Source organism: Orcinus orca, chromosome 9, assembly GCF_937001465.1.
Source record: "Orcinus orca chromosome 9, mOrcOrc1.1, whole genome shotgun sequence".
Taxonomy (NCBI): domain Eukaryota; kingdom Metazoa; phylum Chordata; class Mammalia; order Artiodactyla; family Delphinidae; genus Orcinus; species Orcinus orca.
In genome coordinates, this window is record NC_064567.1 from 23,169,534 (window position 1) to 23,187,031 (window position 17,498).

The 17,498-nt window shown below is 60.3% G+C and overlaps 1 protein-coding gene across 25 annotated transcripts in view; it reads left to right on the top strand.

Moving 5' to 3' along the window:
• The window catches only part of KCP (kielin cysteine rich BMP regulator), a 45,275-nt gene extending 27,953 nt beyond the window's left edge, over nucleotides 1-17,322 (top strand). For 14 of the 25 annotated variants that reach the window (XM_033432502.2, XM_033432500.2, XM_049715007.1 and 11 more), the window contains 34 exons: nucleotides 206-299; nucleotides 1,108-1,196; nucleotides 3,349-3,442; nucleotides 3,574-3,653; nucleotides 3,730-3,823; nucleotides 4,170-4,255; nucleotides 4,330-4,411; nucleotides 4,660-4,812; nucleotides 4,902-5,008; nucleotides 5,086-5,179; nucleotides 5,759-6,046; nucleotides 6,179-6,261; nucleotides 6,412-6,505; nucleotides 6,609-6,797; nucleotides 7,062-7,232; nucleotides 7,835-8,011; nucleotides 8,762-8,847; nucleotides 9,102-9,192; nucleotides 9,280-9,380; nucleotides 9,463-9,556; nucleotides 10,542-10,715; nucleotides 10,942-11,024; nucleotides 11,594-11,714; nucleotides 12,649-12,728; nucleotides 12,932-13,031; nucleotides 13,537-13,625; nucleotides 13,896-13,998; nucleotides 14,100-14,242; nucleotides 14,501-14,673; nucleotides 14,755-14,866; nucleotides 14,961-15,062; nucleotides 15,846-16,010; nucleotides 16,454-16,760; nucleotides 16,899-17,322. In XM_033432502.2, the coding sequence (XP_033288393.1) occupies nucleotides 206-299; nucleotides 1,108-1,196; nucleotides 3,349-3,442; nucleotides 3,574-3,653; nucleotides 3,730-3,823; nucleotides 4,170-4,255; nucleotides 4,330-4,411; nucleotides 4,660-4,812; nucleotides 4,902-5,008; nucleotides 5,086-5,179; nucleotides 5,759-6,046; nucleotides 6,179-6,261; nucleotides 6,412-6,505; nucleotides 6,609-6,797; nucleotides 7,062-7,232; nucleotides 7,835-8,011; nucleotides 8,762-8,847; nucleotides 9,102-9,192; nucleotides 9,280-9,380; nucleotides 9,463-9,556; nucleotides 10,542-10,715; nucleotides 10,942-11,024; nucleotides 11,594-11,714; nucleotides 12,649-12,728; nucleotides 12,932-13,031; nucleotides 13,537-13,625; nucleotides 13,896-13,998; nucleotides 14,100-14,242; nucleotides 14,501-14,673; nucleotides 14,755-14,866; nucleotides 14,961-15,062; nucleotides 15,846-16,010; nucleotides 16,454-16,760; nucleotides 16,899-17,170 (4,371 nt within the window). In that variant the 3' untranslated portion in view covers nucleotides 17,171-17,322. Of the gene's footprint in view, nucleotides 1-83; nucleotides 300-1,107; nucleotides 1,197-3,348; nucleotides 3,443-3,573; nucleotides 3,654-3,729; nucleotides 3,824-4,169; nucleotides 4,256-4,329; nucleotides 4,412-4,659; nucleotides 4,813-4,901; nucleotides 5,009-5,085; nucleotides 5,180-5,758; nucleotides 6,047-6,178; nucleotides 6,262-6,411; nucleotides 6,506-6,608; nucleotides 6,798-7,061; nucleotides 7,233-7,834; nucleotides 8,012-8,761; nucleotides 8,848-9,101; nucleotides 9,193-9,279; nucleotides 9,381-9,462; nucleotides 9,557-10,541; nucleotides 10,716-10,941; nucleotides 11,025-11,593; nucleotides 11,715-12,648; nucleotides 12,729-12,931; nucleotides 13,032-13,536; nucleotides 13,626-13,895; nucleotides 13,999-14,099; nucleotides 14,674-14,754; nucleotides 14,867-14,960; nucleotides 15,063-15,719; nucleotides 16,011-16,453; nucleotides 16,761-16,898 lie in introns of those variants that run through there. The other 11 variants (XM_033432513.2, XM_033432514.2, XM_033432512.2 and 8 more) reach the window with 8 other exon arrangements.
• Nucleotides 17,323-17,498: the final 176 nt, after the last annotated feature.

The following is a 17,498-nucleotide window of genomic DNA, read 5'->3' on the forward strand; positions in this document are numbered from 1 at the left end:
GTGAGTCCCCCGCACCTTTGCCCAGACCCTGATCTTCCTGGGACACCCCCGCCTACCCTGGGTCACACCTGCCACTCTTTCAGCCCCTCACATACTTTCCGAGGCCTGGTGCCAGAGAGATTCTCCCTCCATCCCCACTCTGTGGCGCATCCTGCTGTCTCTGGGAGCCAGACCCAGGGGCAGTACAGCTATGGGTGCATTACAGAGGAGCCTGGTTCGCTGTGTGCCCATGAAGTGCCCGTCCACCCCCTGCCCTGGACCAGTCCTGAGGCCCGGGCACTGCTGCCCGACCTGCCAAGGTGAGAGCCCTGCCCCTTCCCTGGCAGAGCTCCAGGGAGGGCTGTTATTGCCACTTCCTCAACCCAAAGCCCACTCTGCTGGCCTCTGACCTGCGGCTGCCGTCAGTGGGGGGACCCAGGCCTGGCCAGCCCTGCTCCGGAGCTGGAAGGCCTGGGCTCAGATTCTGCCCTTGTCAGTGGTTATGTACCTCTGAGGGAGTTACTCCGTGCCTCAGTTCCCCATTTGTAAGATGTGTGTAATGATAGGTACGTCAATAAACATTGACTATTACCTGCTTTGCGCACAGAAGACACGGGGTGGGCCCTCGAGGCAGACCACTAGAGGGTGACACTAGATCCATGAGGAAGGAGACCTAATCCAGCCTGGGCACAGGAAGGAAAGCATCCTGGAGGTGGCGTGTCTGGAGCCAACCTCAAGGTTAAAGAGCAGTTAGCAAGGCGAAGGGCGGAACACGGTGGCGGGCATTCCAGGAAGAGAGGGCAGCTTGGGACTGACACTCAGTGTGAGGTGGGTGTGTGTTAGTCGGAAAGGTGCAGGCAGGCAGGAATGGCCAAAGCTTACACTGGGACGTGGGGAGGGGCCAGAGACATGTGGGTGTGGCCATGCCGGCCCTGGAAGGCCTGGAAGGGCAGGCTAAGGAACTTGGGCCTTACCCTGCCTGGGGTGCTGGGAGGCTGAGGCGAGGGGTCCAGGCAGAGGTAGGATCTGGTCTGGTTTAGGCTCAGAGGAGAGCCCTCAGACGGCACGTGAAGGAGGGGGTTCTGGCTGAAGCTCCCACCAGGCCTCCTCTCTGCCCATCGCCCCCAGCCCAAGGCTGCACAGAAGGTGGTTCTCACTGGGAGCATGGCCAAGAGTGGACCACACCTGGGGACCCCTGCCGGATCTGCCAGTGCCTGGTGAGTCCCTGTGCTGCTCCTGGGCTGCCCCCACCCCTCCCCGACCCCAGGCCCACCAGATTCATTCCTTCATTCCACTGAACACATCCCAAAAGGCACTGTGAGGGGACAGAGATGGAGGAGACCTAACCCTGAACACCATGAGGGTGGGGAAGGGGTTGCGCCCTCAGTATGTCCAGTTCTGAGCACAGTAGGTGAGCAGGATGTCTGTGAACCAAACTCGAGGAGCTTCAGGTTACAGGAGGAGTGAGGCTGGGCAGGATATGACAGGCAGCACGAGCTCCAGGGAGGGAGAAACACAACTGACCTGAGGCATCTAGAACTCTGCTGTCTGATCAGGAGCCACTACATGTGGACACTGAGCCCTTGAAACGTGGCCGTCTGGTTTGAGACGGGCTCTAAGTGTAGAATATACATTGGCTTTCAAAGACTTAGTATGAAAGAAAGGAATGTAAAATATCTCATTAACACTTCATGTTGATTACATGTTGAAATAACTTTTTGGATATTTTGGTTTGAGTGGAACATAATATTAAAATTTAGGTCCATCTGTTTCTTTTTATTTTTTGAAATTTGACAGCTAGAGAATTTAAAATGACATATGTGGTTTGTGTTATATTTCTATTGGGCAGAACAGATCTAGAATATCTTCATGGGGGGGGTGTTTACTTAGGTCTTAACGGGTGAGTAGGATTTGAGCAGGGAGAAATGGTGCTATAGACTGAAAGTTTGTGTCCCGCCCCAAATTCATATGTTGAAATTCTAACCCCCAAAGTGATGGTATTAGGAGGTGGGGCCTTTGGGAGGTGATTAGTTCATGAGGGTGGAACCTTCATGAATGGGATTAGTGCCTGTATAAAAAAGACCCCAGAGAGCTCTTTCGTCCCTTCCACCATGTGGAGACACAAGCAATTAGACAGCATCTATGAACCAGGAAGGAGACTCTCACCAGACACTGAAACTCCTAGCACCTTGACTTTGGACTCCCCAGCCTCCAAAACTGTGAGAACTAAATTTTTGTTGTTTATGAGCCACCCAGACTATGGAATTTTTTCTTACAGTGGCCTGAATGGGCTAAGACACCAGGCATAAGGGAAGAGTCAGGGCAAAGTCTGGGGGAGGATGGGGGGCACACGGAGGCCTAATGTCCAGGCAGGGTGCACGCCAAGGAGGGCTGTGGTTCGTGGGGGCTGAAGCCAGAGTCACAAAGCTTCCTGACAGCTTGCCAAAGACTAAGGACTCCATTGTGAAGCCTGGGGGCACCCAGCCCCTTGGCAACCATATGCTTCCCCTCCCTGTTCGCACTGACACCCCACCGCCCCACCCCCACCTGTGAGGAGAGTCACTGGCAGCCCAGACACTTATGGGGCTAAGGTAGTGAGCCCAGGTACAGGTGTGAACTCCAGGGATGGGGTCTGTCTGGGAAAGACCATGGGGAGTAGCAGCAGCTACTGTCTGTTAACTGTCAGCTTCCAGAGGTGGATGCCCTACCACACACTTATCTTATCCCCATAACAAGGCTATGAAGGCAGGTCTATTATTGTCTTTTTTTTGTTTCTTTAGATGAGTAAACTGAGGCACAGAGAACTTAAGTGGCATGCTAGGTTATACATCTATATTAGTTTCTTGGGCTGCTGTAACAAAGTACCACAAACGGAGCGGCTTAAAACAACAGAAATCGATTATCTCATGGTTCTGGAGGCAGAAGTCCAAGACCGAGGTGTCTGCAGGGTCGGTTCCCTCTGAGGGCTATCAGGGAGAATCTGTTCCAGGCCCCTCTCCACCTCTGGCAGTTGGCTGGAGATCCTTCGCATGCCGTGGCTTCAGTCCTCATCTTCACATGCTTCTCTCCCTGTGTGAGTGTGTGTCTGTGTCCAAATTTCCCCTGTATATAAGGACACCAGTCAATGGATCAGGGGCCACCCCACTCCAGTCTGACCTCATCCCAACTTAAGTGATTACATCTGCTACGACTCTATTTCCAAATAAGTCACATTCTGAGGGGGTTAGGACTGCAACATAAGAGTTTGAAGGGGGACACAATTTACTCATAGCAATATCTAATAAGTGGATAGCTGGGATTCGAATGCTGTTTCTGCCACTTGGATGAGCTCTGACGGCCCATTCCTCTGCCTACTCTGCCCCCTACCAGGAGGGCCACATCCGGTGTCACCAGCGAGAATGTGCCAGCCTGTGCCCATACCCTGCCCGGCCCCTCCCGGGCACCTGCTGCCCTGTGTGCGATGGTGAGTCAGCAGGTGGATCCTGGAGGAGCTCGGAAAGCTGATGGACGGCCCAGCTCGAGCCTCCCATGAAAGCCAGGACGCTGAATGGCGTGGGGCCCTGAGGAGGGTCTAAGCCACCCTCTTCCCAACAGGCTGTTTCCTAAATGGGCGAGAGTACCGCAGCGGGGAGCCCGTGGGCTCTGGGGACCCCTGCTCCCACTGCCGTTGTGCCGTGAGTGTGTCTGCCCGGCAGGGAGGGGCTGGCTTCTGGGCCTGCCTCTCACCTGCTGACCAGGTCCTTTTGGCAGAATGGGAGTGTCCACTGTGAGCCTCTGCCCTGCCCACCCACGCCCTGCAGACACCCAGGCAGGATCCCTGGGAAGTGCTGCCCAGTCTGTGACAGTGAGTGGGGGGCTTGAGTCACCAGGGAGGGGTGGGCACTGCCCCAAGAGAGGTTCTGGGTCTCGGCGTGGGGTGGTTGCTTCCGGTGGACTAACAGGAAGCCCCCTTGAGCTAAAGTACAGGGGAAGTCCTTTCTAAAGTAAGCTCTGTCACCACGGGTGAGGGATGAGTTCTCACCTCGCCTCATGGCACCCTGGGCACGTGTGGGCTGGGGGAGGCTGGCAGGGCCTCCTGGAGGACAGGGGTGGCTGTCCTTGTCAGGGTGGGGGGTGGATGCCTCAGGTGCTCTGAGGCTTCCCCATCAGCCCCCAGCCCTGTGCCCCAGTCCCTCTGTCATCCTAGCCAGGCTGTGAGTACCAGGGACACCAGTATCAGAGCCAGGAGACCTTCAGACTCCAAGAGAGTGGCCGCTGTGTCCGCTGCTCCTGCCAGGTAGGCGGTGCCACTGTCTCACGCCCCGGATCTATCTTGTCCCTTGAGGGCCACTCACCCAGCCTCCCTCCTAGGCCGGCGAGGTCTCCTGTGAGGAGCAGGAGTGCCCGGGCGCCCCCTGCACCCTGTCTGACTCTGGCCCCCAGCTCTGCCCAGGTGTGTGTGTTGGGGGGCAACCACGAAAGGGTGCTTCTCCCAGCAGCTAGAGATGGAGGAGTGTTCCTTCACCGTAAGGGGAAGGCATTCCTAAGTCCACCAGGCATTCCAGAGTGTATTCAGAAGCTGCTGTGGGGAGGGCTAAGCCAGGGTCTTGCGAAGGGTCCTATGGTCTGGGAAGGGCAGGGATGGGTGGATGTGTCCAGGTTGCCATGGTGACAGCCCCCCTCCCCTGCCCCTTGCTGTAGCCTGCGTGCTTGGTGGAGAGGAGTTTGCTGAGGGGGTCCAGTGGGAGCCTGATGGTCAGCCCTGCACAACCTGTTCCTGTCAAGCTGGGGTGGCCGTGTGCAGGGCTTTGCTCTGCTCCCCAGCCCCCTGCCAGCACCCCACCAAGCCCCCTGGTGAGTGCCCCGCCCCAATCTAGCTTTCTTCCCCTGCCTTGCCTGGCCCACCCTGATCGGCTGGGCTGTGATCACCCTGCTCTACCCAGGTGCCTGCTGCCCCAGCTGTGAGAGCTGCACCTACCATGGCCAAGTGTACGCCAACGGGCAGAACTTCACAGATGCAGACAGCCCTTGCCACACCTGCCACTGCGAGGTACCTCCCCAGGCTTGCTGCTGCCCTGCTGAGCCCCTCCCGGGGCCCACCCCCATTGCCTTCTCACCTGCTCCCAGGATGGGACCGTGACATGCTCCTTGGTCAACTGCCCTCCCACAACCTGTGCCAGGCCCCAGAGTGGACCCGGCCAGTGCTGCCCCAGGTGCCCAGGTACGTGCTTACTGTACCTGTCTGGCTTGGTGAACCCTTGACCCTGCCACTCGGTGGCCCCGTGGGCCCAACGGATACCTTAGAAAGCAATGGCCTTCTGAATTTTTCAGTCTGACACAGCTTGGGACTCTGGAACTCACAGGGTATGGGTGGGAGAGAAGAGTAGACATTCGTTTGTCCCTTCATGTTACAACACCACCCTTCCCTCCTTTCCTACACTTCCTCTTCCAATACCCCCACCACCCACATCTATTCGTATATCTACCTGTATAAGCCTGGTTCATGCAACAAACGTTCAGGTTTCCTACGCAAGAGACTGGGAGCTGGGATGCTGTGTGCCCTGATCCCCGCCCACACGGAGAGTGTGCAGGGCGCGTATCACAAACACAGGCATGCACATGCATGAGCCCTTCGGCTCTTCACCCTCAGAGGCACACACAGCTGCCTGCAGGTAAAGGAACTAAACACACACACACACACACACACACACGCGCGCGCGCGCACAAGTGTGTGCTCGGGGAGATATGCTTGTCCGCATACACAGCCCCTCCTCCTCCTCCTCTCCCTCCATGGGGACAGCTTCCAAGTGGCACCTCTGCAGTGGCTCTGGACTCACGGGTAGAGGGACTGTCAGCCTGCTCCTTGCACTGTCAGTCTTTGTCTCCACTCCTGCCCACCCGCCCCACCGCCCAGACTGCATCCTGGAGAAGCAAGTGTTTATGGATGGCGAGAGCTTCTCCCACCCCCGAGACCCCTGTCAGGAATGCCAGTGCCAGGAAGGCCATGCCCACTGCCAACCTCGGGCCTGCCCCAGGGCCTCCTGTGCCCACCCGTTGCCTGGTCCCTGTTGCCAGAACAACTGCAATGGTGAGGTGGGCGGGATGGGGGGTGGTGCCTCGGGATGGCTTGGCCCCATCTATAGGCCTTTAGGGCTGGGAGGGCAGCATGCCCTGGGGGAAAGGGGGCCTCTCCCCGGCCCATAGCTCCCCCCTCCCCCAGGCTGTGCCTTTGCTGGGAAAGAGTACCCCAACGGAGCAGACTTCCCCCACCCCTCCGACCCCTGCCGCCTGTGTCGCTGTCTGGTGAGTCTGCCACCCGGATGGGAAGGAAGAGTGGGTGGGTGGGAGGGGCACTTGAGGAGACCAGGAGAAGTCCGCCAAGGTGAGGGTGAGAAGGGGAGGGGTCACCTCCACCTTCTACCACTGACTTGGCCTGGCCTCGTCCATCCGCAGAGCGGCCACGTGCAGTGCCCGGCCCGCCGCTGCCCGCCCTTGCCCTGTCCAGAGCCACTCCTGTTGCCAGGAGAGTGCTGCCCGCAGTGCCCGGGTAGGAGCCGCACCCCTCGCCGCTTCTCCAGAGGGACCCCCTCAGCAGCCTCCCTCCTCACCCCCCCACCCCCGCCTCGCTGACGCTTGCTCTCTGGCTGCAGCCACTCCCTCTGGTTGCCCTCGGCCCGGGGGCGGGGTCCCCCTCCGCCACCAGGAGCACTTCTCCCAGCCCGACGACCCCTGCCGCCGCTGCCTCTGCCTCGACGGCTCCGTGTCCTGCCAGCGGCTGCCCTGCCCACCGGCGCCCTGCGCCCACCCGCGCCAGGGCCCCTGCTGCCCCTCCTGTGACGGTAACGCCCCGGCTGCACCTGCCCGCACTCCTTCCAGCTCCACCCCGGAACCTCACCTGCTCGGTCCCCCTCTTACTCTGCGTCCCTCTTTACCTCCAGGCAGGGCGCCACCCCTTCTCCCCCTTCCTCCTGGCCCGCTCCTCCGGGGGCGGGGTTCTCACTAAGAAAGTGCGGGAACGGTGCCCACCCAGCCCGCAGGGCCCGGGAGGTAGTGCGCCTGGTGCGCCGCCTCCATGGCCCCCCAGCCCCTCGCCTGCCCCGCAGGCTGCCTGTACCAGGGGAAGGAGTTCGCCAGCGGCGAGCGCTTCCCTTCGCCCACTGCCCGGTGCCACATCTGCCTCTGCTGGGAGGGCAGCGTCAGCTGTGAGCCCAGGGCCTGTGCCCCAGCACAGTGCCCCTTCCCTGCCAGGGGTGACTGCTGCCCTACCTGTGATGGTGAGGGGACGGGAACTGTACGGGTGGGGGGACAGGAGGGCGGGGTCAAAGTCATCTTTACTGCCCTAGAGTGGGTCAAAAATATTTATTACCGTAAGACAAAAGCCCTGGACCGAATTCTGCGTGGGTTTTCCCTGTGGATTGGACAGGGAGCTTTTTTCTTTTTTGTAATATTTATTTATTTATTGGCTGTGTTGGGTCTTAGTTGCAGCACATGGGATCTTTCGTTGCGGCACATTGTGGCGCACGGGCTCAGTAGTTGCAGGCGCGAGGGCTTAGGTGCCCCGCGGCATGTGGGATCTTAGTTCCCCGACCAGGGATCCAACTGGCGTCCCCTGCATTGCAAGATCGATTCTTAACCACTGGACCACAGGGAAGGCCCTGGACAGGGAGCTTCTTTGCAGGCTGAAGGGGAGAAAGTTTGCCCTTTGGCCAATCCAACTGCCACCCCCCAGACCCCTTTACCCACCGGCCAAGACTGAGCCCTTCCCTCCCCACCAGGTCTTTGAGGCCTTGGCCTCAGGCCAGGCTCAGAGCTGGATGACTGGTCTCCTCTCCCTGATTTCTGCCCCTCCCCCCACCCTCCCTGTCCTCTCTCCAAGGCTGCGAGTACCTATGGGAGTCCTACCTGAGCAGCCAGGAGTTTCCGGATCCCCGAGAGCCCTGCAATCTGTGTACCTGTCTCGGAGGCTTCGTGAACTGTAGCCGCCGGCCCTGTGAGCCTCTGGGCTGCAGCCACCCGCTCACCCCGTCTGGGCACTGCTGCCCGACCTGCCAGGGTAGACCTGCCCTCCCATTGCCCCTCTCAACTCCCGGCCTCCCTTCGGCTGCGAGTCCCCTGGTCTGGTCACTGTCACCCCTCCCCCGAGACAGCCACGCAGCAAGCCCACAGACTGGGTTTTCCTGGGGTTCCTCACCCCATACTCGCACCCTCCTCTCCGTCCCTGCTGTCACCTTGCGCCAACTGTGAGGGGCACCACACAACCACCCCTGTGCCGCCAGACCTTCCCGCTCTTCAGCTGTCTCCCTGCCTTCCCAAAATATCACGTCACCAGACTCCAAGCCATTCAGTGGCTTCCACTGCCCTTGAGTCACCCAACCACATTTGGGCAACTTCCTTCTAAAGAAGCCACCCTCCCGAGCCCAGCCCACCTCTCACCTTCATTTCCAGTGTGCCCGTCCCTTTCATCTTCCTCCCCCGAGGGCCTGTGCTCTGTGATCCCACCCTCAGTCCCCCCCGCCGCGCTTCACGCATGCAAGTCTCACCACCGTGGTCTGGCTGAAGTCTTTCCTCCCGCCCCTCACCTTCCCAGCCACTCATCTCTCTTTCTGACTCTTAGCTAAGCTTTGGTAGAGGACCCCAGGCCCGGCTGTGTGTGTGTGTGTGTGTGTGTGTGTGTGTGTGTGTGTCTGTGTGTGTCTGTGTGTGTCTGTGTGTGTCTGTGTGTCTGTGTGTGTCTGTGTGTGTGCCTGTGTCAGCAGAGGGACCCACTGATTGCGGCTCTGCCTTGTATTCCCCCCTCTGCCAGGATGCCTCTATCATGGGGTCACCGCTGCCCCCGGAGAGACCCTTCCTGACCCGCTCGACCCCACCTGCTCCATCTGCACCTGCCAGGTGAGGCGGCCCTTTGGGGGCTTGGAGCCCTTCATCCCTTGATCCTCCTCTCTGGCCAGAAAGAGGTCGTCTCCTCCTCCCAGGGTGCACGCTGCCTGTGACATCCATCAGGACAGATTGGGCTCAGGCCTCCTGGGCTGAGGGAGGGGGTCTGGGCCGGGCAGGTCAGTAGGGGCACACCCCCATGAGGCCGCGTGTGGCCTGGTTGAGGGTGTGATGACATGGGAAGTGGCAGCGTGGCCTCTCTCCCCCAGGAAGGCTCCATGCGCTGCCAGAAGAAGCCGTGTGCTCCAGCTCTGTGCCCCCATCCCTCCCCAGGGCCTTGCTTCTGCCCTGTTTGCCACAGTGAGCACACATGCCCCGCCCCCCCCACGCCGCCCCCTCCCGCTCTGCTAGACCTGATGCTGGACTGGTAACACAGCCCCCGCCCAGGACACATGTCACCCACAGGCTGCCTCTCTCAGGGCCGGGAGCACCAGGACGGGGAGGAGTTTGAGGGGCCCGCAGGCAGCTGTGAGCGCTGTCGCTGTCAGGTGTGGTAGGGAGGTGGCAGAGGGGGCAGGGGCGGGGTCAGCTGGCCTGGAGAGCAAGTCACTGACCAGACATCTCCTGCAGGCTGGCCAGGTCAGCTGTGAGCGGCTGCAGTGCCCACCTCTGCCCTGCCCACTCCAGGTCACAGAGCCGGGGAGCTGCTGCCCTCGCTGCAGAGGTATGCCTGGCCAGTGGGGCTGCTCCCTTGTTTCCGTCCCTCCATCGGCCCCACCTCCCTCCCCTCAGCTCTCCTCCAGACTTCCCACCTCCCTGTCCACCCGTCTGTCCCTCCCACACCTCAGCCCTTGAGCTCTCACCACATTCACCTTCAGTTCTTCCTCCCTATCTCTGCCCCTGGCCTATCCAGACCGTCTCCCCTTCTAGGTGCTTATTAGAATCTCCTCGAAGCTGCCCATTCCTAACCACGCCCCATTCATAATGATAATAATGATAATTAACATTTATTGAGCATATACCATGTGCTAAGCGCTTTACACATACCTCATTTGAGGCACACAACCATCTCAACAAATAGGTATTATTATTAACTTTTCCCATTTTATAGATGAGATAACTGAGGTAACACAACTTACCTGTGGTCACTTAGCCAGTAGATGGCAGAGTCAAGATTTGCATCTAGGCCATCTGGTTCTAGAGTAGGGGCCTTTTTTAGCCTGTGTGGGCCCTCGCCCCGTACACTGCCCAGCATGGTATAGGAACTGTCAGCGTCTCCTTGCCCTGAGATGAAATCCCCATTTAACAGATGGGGAGACTGAGACTTGTAGAGATTGAGTTACCTGGGGCGCACGGTTACTGATGGAGCCTCTCATTCATCCCACGGGCATTTATTACACACTTGCTGCAGGCCAGGTGCTGTTGCTGGCGCTGGGCTATAACAGACAGTGCCTACTGCCTGGCACTGGGTCTAGCAAGCAAGCAGACGAGGAATGGGATTAGAGTCCAGGTGTTCTGACCCCGACCCAGTGTCTTTCCCCTCCATCACAGGCAGGAGTTCTGTCCCAGGACACCTTTCCACTATATCCCTGCAGAAACCCCTCCTGGCACCCACATACCCTACTGAGCACCCAGGGTGAGGGGGCTGGGTCAGGGGCAGACATGCAGAGCCCAGACTCAGAGCTCATCCCTGCCCACCTCGGACACAGGCTGCCTGGTTCATGGGGAGGAGCACCCTGAAGGCAGTAGCTGGGAGCCCCCCGACAGCCCCTGTTCCTCCTGCATGTGTCATGAGGGTGTCATCACCTGTGCCCGCGTCCAGTGTGTCACCTCCTGTGCCCAGCCTCACCTGGGGCCCCGTGACTGCTGCCCTCCATGCTCTGGTACTGGGAGCCTGGGGTGGGGGGGCGTGGGCAGGGAGGCAGTGCCCCGTCAGCACCTCCCTGCCATTGCCCTGGGCTGGGTGGCAGAGATGCGTCGTTCCAGGAGAAGTGGCCCCCATTCTTATGCACACCCCATTCTCTGAGGCTGGGGGGCCTGGCATTGCTGCCAGCCTGAAAGCTCCCTGATTCTGTTCTGTTCTTAACCCCCCACCCGACCCCTGCCAAGCCTGTGAGCATGAGGGTCAGAAGTATGAGCCCGGGGAGAGCTTCCAGCCTGGCGCAGACCCCTGTGAAGTGTGCACCTGTGAGGTAGGGGAGCTCAAGGCTGAGGGGCAGCCTGGACCCTGCGGGAAGCAGGCATTGTGGGGAGTCAGGAGTGTGTCCCTGTGGCCAGGGAGTGAGGCAGGGGCTTGGGGTGAAGAGCAGGCAGGGCCAGCAAGTCTGGGGGGGCAGGCAGTGGGCGGGCCCTCCTGGCTGGAGTGTGGGGTGGTGTGGGTAGAAGGTTGCGGGGAGATGCCTGGGAATTGGTTGGGGGCCATACTGGGGAACTTCTATTTGAAAGGTAAGGGTGAGCCAATGAAAGGGTTTTGAGCAGGCGACCGACATCATAGATCAGGAGATTAGGCAATGGGATTGGGGAGGGGATGGCATGGGAGTGCAGAAGGGTCAAAGGCCACATGAAGGTTCAGGCCCCAGTGACTGCAGGCAGCAGGCACTGTCCTCTCTGGGGACTGGGGCATGGGGTGAGGAGATGCTCAGTCTCTCTGCACACTGTCGTCTGATCTGCCCAAGGCAGATGGAGGAGCCTGGCATCCAGAGGAAAGAGGGTGGCTCTCAGCTTCCATGGCCTGGGACCCACTCTCTGCTCGCTCATTCAGCTGCAGCCTGAGGGAACTCCCAGCCTTCGCTGTCACCGGCGGCAGTGTCCCAGCCTGGTGGGCTGTCCCGCCAGCCAGCTCCTGCCCCCTGGGCCCCAGCATTGCTGCCCCACCTGTGCCCGTGAGTCCCCGGTCTGGGGGGAAAGAGGGCAGGGCTGCCACCCCCAGAGTGACACTGGAAGGACCAGCCAGCCCTCCTCCACAATCCCAGTCCCAGCCCTTTCCTGAGTCCAGTGGATTGTTCTGGAAACCTGTACCCTGGAGGGTGAGACCTGTAATACCCTAAGGGGAAACGGGAAGCTAGCAGGACCCCTTGACTCTGAAGCCTGGTGCATCTTGTCCAGCAGGTGGCGCTGCAGGGTTGCAGCTGTGAAGGCTGCTGGCTTCTTGAGGGCAGGGATATTAGGACCAGAGGGGCAGTGAGTTGCCCAGCTACAGAGGTGGGGAGAAGTGTTCGTGTCAACACTTGTTCGGATGTGCTGCTGCAGGGAAAGAGGAAAGGCACAGTATTTACTAAGCACCTACTGCATGCCACGCACTGTACTTGTACTTTTAATAAACAGCATCCCATTTAATTCTCACAGTTACCCAGTGAGGAGGTGTTATTACTCCTTTTGTTAACAGATGAAGAAATTGAGGTTCAGAGAAGTTGATTAATTTGCCCAAAATGGCACAGGCACTGAGTGCTGGAGCCAGGATTGGAACCTGGGGTACCTGGCTCATCGTGCTTCCTTTCAGACGATAAGTGGGAGGGCGAGCAGGGCGGGCAGCCCAGTGGTCCTTAGTGACCTCAGGCTGAGGAAGCCACACTTCGTCCGTTTTCAGGCCCTCCATGCTGGCAGCCTAGCAAAGTTCCTTTTCAAAAGTCCAAACTTTTCTTTGCTGGAACAAAAGGAAAAGGGATCTGTCATTCCTGGAATCAAGGTGTTAGGGCCATAAGTATGCCCTGGGTCCAAAAACCCAGGGGTCGCAGTAGGGGGATAAGGGGTCAGTTAGGCTTTGTCCCCCACCCCCATCCCGGCAGCATCTCCCATACTGCGTTCTTGTCTTCACAGAGCCGCTGAGTCGCTGCACGGAGCACCTGCGGGGGTCTAAGCTGGCCCCGCCAGACCCCTGCTACACCTGCCAGTGCCAGGTGAGCCCTCCTGCCTTGGGGACTCCTCAAGCCCCCTCTTCCTCCTCCTCTGTGGGCTGTGGCTGCGACTCCTCTCCTGCAGCAGCTCTGGGCTTCCGACTCACCCCCGACATTTGCCCACTTGTCCTGAATGTCGCATCCCGCCTAGGCCCTGCTCCCTCCCTGCTGTTCTCTACCTGTCGTGTTCCTGTGCCCTTCCACAGGACCTGACTTGGCTCTGCATTCACCGGGCCTGTCCTGAGCCCAGCTGTCCCCTGTTGGAGCGCCATACCCCCCCTGGGAGCTGCTGTCCCGTGTGCCAGGGTTCATGCCCAATTTTGTTCTGCATCCTCAGAGCCGGAGCCAGGAGGGAGACAGGAGGGGTGGCATCCATGGGCCAAGTGGGCAACCTGGGGTGTGCACTCAGAATGCAGGCTTTGTTCTTTTGTAGAAAGGGAGGGCTGTTCGTTGGGGTGGAGGAGGGACCCATGAGGTAGAGGGAGGCAGAGAATGAAGCCTGGATTCTCAAGGCCTAGCCTGAGGCTTGGCTCAAGGACCCAAGGCCCACTAGCAGGGCATCACACAGCTGAGCTGGCAGCCGGCCCAGAGGAAAGTTCCAGCTTCTGGCTTTTGTGGCTTCCGGGACACTCTGGACATCCCGAGCACTGGTGCCGGGTCTGCCATCTAGTAGGCCATGGTGCTGGTTGAAGAAATCAACACCATCAGGGTGCTAATTGGATGGGGTGCGCACCGCCCTGCCCTGGCCTTCAGGGTGAGCTCATGCAGGCGGAATGACAGTGCTCTCCCATCCCCATTTCTTCCTCCTCAGAATGTGTGGTGGAAGCTGAGGGCCGGAGAGTGGCAGATGGAGAGAGCTGGCGGGACCCCAGCGACGACTGTATCACTTGCACCTGCCGTGTGAGCTGGGGGTGGGAGGGTGAGGGTGGAGGACCTGAGAGATGGGTAAAGGGAGGAGCTTCTGGTCACTGGACTAGAGAATGTGCGGTCTTCGAGGTAATCAGAAAAAGGCGCCCCCTCTGGGCATCCCTGTGTGAGGGCAGGTAGCTGAAGGTGCAGAGAGAGAGGGGGCTCCCGCCCCAGTCCCTGATCCAGAAGGGCTCCAAGAGTGTGAGGCCAGGGACTCCAGACCCTGCCGGAAGTCCCTAGAGCCATGGCATCTGTCCTCAGCGGGGCCGCGTGGAGTGCCACCTGGAAGAGTGCCAGGCCCTCTCCTGCCCCCACGGCTGGGCGAAGGTGCGGGACGCTGGCAGGTGCTGTGAGAGATGCCAAGGTGCGGGCTAGGGAGATGGGGGGGTCGGGGAGGGGGGAGGCGGGAGCGAGACCCAGTGTGAGGGATGGGCAGCGGACCCTCGCCCCTTACTGTCCCCTCAGCCCCCGCCCAGTCGTGCGTGCACCAGGGCCGGCAGGTGGCCTCCGGGGAGCGCTGGGCCGTGGACGCCTGCACCAGCTGCTCCTGCGTAGCCGGCGCCGTGAGCTGCCAGAGCCAGCGCTGCCCGCCGCTCTCCTGCGGGCCCGTGAGTGCTGCTGTCTGAGGCGATGGGATGGGTGGCCACTTGGCACCGCCCCCCTGGGTGCCCCGGGGAAGGAGGAGGCTGGACTTGCCCGGGTCGTGCAGTTCCCGAAGTAGCCACGAGGTGGCGCTCTGACCCCCCCGCCAGGAGTGAGCCCAGGAGCCCTGGAGCCTCCCCAGCGATCCTCCGTGCCCCGGGAGGCTCTGCGTGGGGCACGGCAGGGAGCGCAGCGTGTCTGACGGTGTCTGGGGCGGAGGCCAGGACGAGGCCCCCGCCCTGCGTCCCGGCAGCTGCTGCCCCCGCTGCCTGACCCGGCCCGCTTCCTGCATGGCCTTCGGAGACCCTCATTACCGCACCTTCGACGGCCGCCTGTTGCACTTCCAGGGCAGCTGCAGCTACGTGCTGGCCAAGGACTGCCGTGGAGGCGACTTTAGGTGCGCAACTCCCTCTGCCTTCTCCCTGCCCCCTTACACCCGTCCCTGCTGACCACTGCATCTGGGCCTCCCACGCCACAGCGTGCACGTGACCAACGATGACCGGGGCCGGAGCGGCGTGTCCTGGACCCACGAGGTGGCCGTGCTGCTGGGAGACGTGGCCTTGCGGCTGCTGCAGGGCGGGGCGGTCACGGTGAGTAAAGCCAAGGACCCGGGGAAAGTCGGTCCTGCGCTTTCCTCTCCGCTGTCCCGACGTCGCTCCTCCTCCCGCCTCCCTTCTCCTCCAGGTGGACGGGCGCCCCGTCGCCTTGCCCTTCTTGCAGGAGCCTCTGCTATATGTGGAGCTGCGGGGACGCACGGTGATGCTACACGCCCAGCCGGGGCTCCAGGTGCGGCCGGGGCGAGTGGGGTGCAGGGGAGCCTCGGGCCTGTTCAGGTGTCTGTATCTGTAGAGGGAGTGGGGATACCAGCTACCTCCCAGGCCAAATGAGGCCACAGAGGTGAGAGAGTTCTGCTGGATTCTGAAGGGAGAAGAGGAATCAGGGTTAGAGACCTCCACGTGTGATGAAAGGAGTTCTGAGCCTGGTTTGCGATCTTGGCTCAGCCACCCACACACTGGGGCTCTTAGGCCATTACCTTAAGCCCATCCTCTCTGGGCCTCAGCTTTCCCATCAGTCAAATGGGGGAAGGGTTGGGAGGGTGGGCAATGTCAACTGCCGTCTCCTGGGTGGCTTCAGAGATTTCCTCCAATTCCCATGTCAAAGAGTAGTTCACTCCCTGGCCTCCAGCAACAAGCACATTTGTAAATTCATAAAATAAGTCTTGTCTACTCTTACGATACAGACTCTATGCTTTGTTCTCGGTAAGGCCTGAATGCCCATGAGAGAGTGACTCTCCGGAAGAGGGTTGCATTTCATGGGGGCGCCGAGTTCATGGAGGATGAGGGGAGAAGGTGCCCTTTTGAGGGAGCTGTGGGTGGCTCTTCATGTCTTCTGTGTTTGCCCAGGGCTGACAGGGCAGGTACCTACTTGTATCCTCCCTTCCAGGAGACACCTCCACCTGTCCATTCTCCTCCCCTACAGCAGGGGGCGTGCTGACGCCGCCAGGATCGGCACTGGGCTTCCTGGGGCCCCTGCCTTTCCCCACTCTCCAGTCCCAGCCTCTCTGCACAGGTGCTGTGGGATGGGCAGTCCCAGGTGGAGGTGAGAGTGCCTGGCTCCTACCGGGGCCAGATTTGTGGGCTCTGTGGCAACTTCAATGGCTTTGCCCAGGATGATCTGCAGGGCCCTGAGGGGCTGCTCCTGTCCACTGAGGCTGAGTTTGGGAATAGCTGGCAGGTGAGTCACACAGGAGCTGGGGGGCCGGGGGGAGGCACAGTTGAGCATGAATCTCAGAGCAGCCTTCTGGTATGGAAAGGGAAGTTTGCACACAAGGTGGGCTTTGGGGCTTTCAAGGAGGTTTGGGGACTTCTTGCCTGCTATGGTGCTGGGGGAGGCAGGATGGCCTGTTGAAAGCGGTCTCATCATCTGAATCCCCAAGCCCTGCGTTGCCGCTCACGAACTGTGTGACCTTGGACAAGTCACTTACCTGCTCTGGGCCTTGGTTTGTCCATCTGTAAAATGGGAACAAAGGAAAAGTAGCTGATGCTTCCTTTGCTGTTCTTATAGGGAGGTTTATGAGGCTAAAACAAAATATTTGGTGCAAAGTGCTTTGAAGAACATAGCACACAAAGGTCGGCTGCCAGTGGGTGCTGCCATATAGAGCCGCTTTCCCCACCTAGGTCCCAGAGGGGCCAGGACCTGGTCGGCCCTGTTCCAAGGGCCGTGAGGTGGATCCATGCCGGGCAGCAGGGTACCGTGCCAGGCGTGAGGCCAACGCCCGGTGCAGGGTGCTGAAGTCGTCCCCGTTCAGTCGCTGCCATGCCGTGGTGCCACCAGAGCCCTTCTTTGCCGCCTGCGTGTATGACCTCTGTGCCTGTGGTCCTGGCTTCTTGGCTGACACCTGCCTCTGTGACGCCCTGGAAGCCTATGCCAGCCACTGTCGCCAAGCAGGGGTGACTCCTGCCTGGCGGGGCCCCACGCTCTGCGGTGAGGGGGCAATGCCCAGTGCGAGTTGGGGGAGGGGTGACACGGAGGGCTCAGGTCTGGACAGCGTAGGTACAGGGAGGGTCACAGGAGGTGGGCCTGGTGGCTGTAAAGTGACTCTGCTTTCCACTCCACCTGCAGTGGTGGGCTGCCTCCTGGACCGTGGCTTCGTGTTTGATGAGTGTGGCCCACCCTGTCCCCGCACCTGCTTCAACCAGCATGTCCCCCTGGGGGAGCTGGCGGCCCACTGCGTAAGGCCCTGTGTTCCCGCCTGCCGGTGCCCCGCAGGCCTGGTGGAGCACGAGGCCCACTGTATCTCACCCGAGGCCTGCCCCCCAGTCCTACTTACTGGGGACCAGCCACCCAGCACTCTGCCCAACCCCAGCCAGAAGCCCCAGGGCCAGGAACCCTGAGCCAGGACGACACCGACCAGGATTCATCAGGCTAGAAGTGTCCCCTCGGAGAGAAGCTCCCACACTGCCCGGGCATCGGGAGCCTGAGTCTGGGCCCCGCAAAGGCCCCAGCCGTGTGGAGTCAGAAGCAGTAAACTCGGGAACTGCCCTAAGGTTTCTCTGTGTGTACGTGTGCTGCCTCTGGGCGCTGCGCTGGTGGTGTGGGCTCTTTGGAACATGGGGTCCAGAGGACAGTGTCGCCAGACTCAGGGTGGTAGCAGCTGTGGACTTTGCCCACTCTCCGCGCCTGCATCTCTGGGCTGCCCCTACCTGCCACACCCTGGTGCTG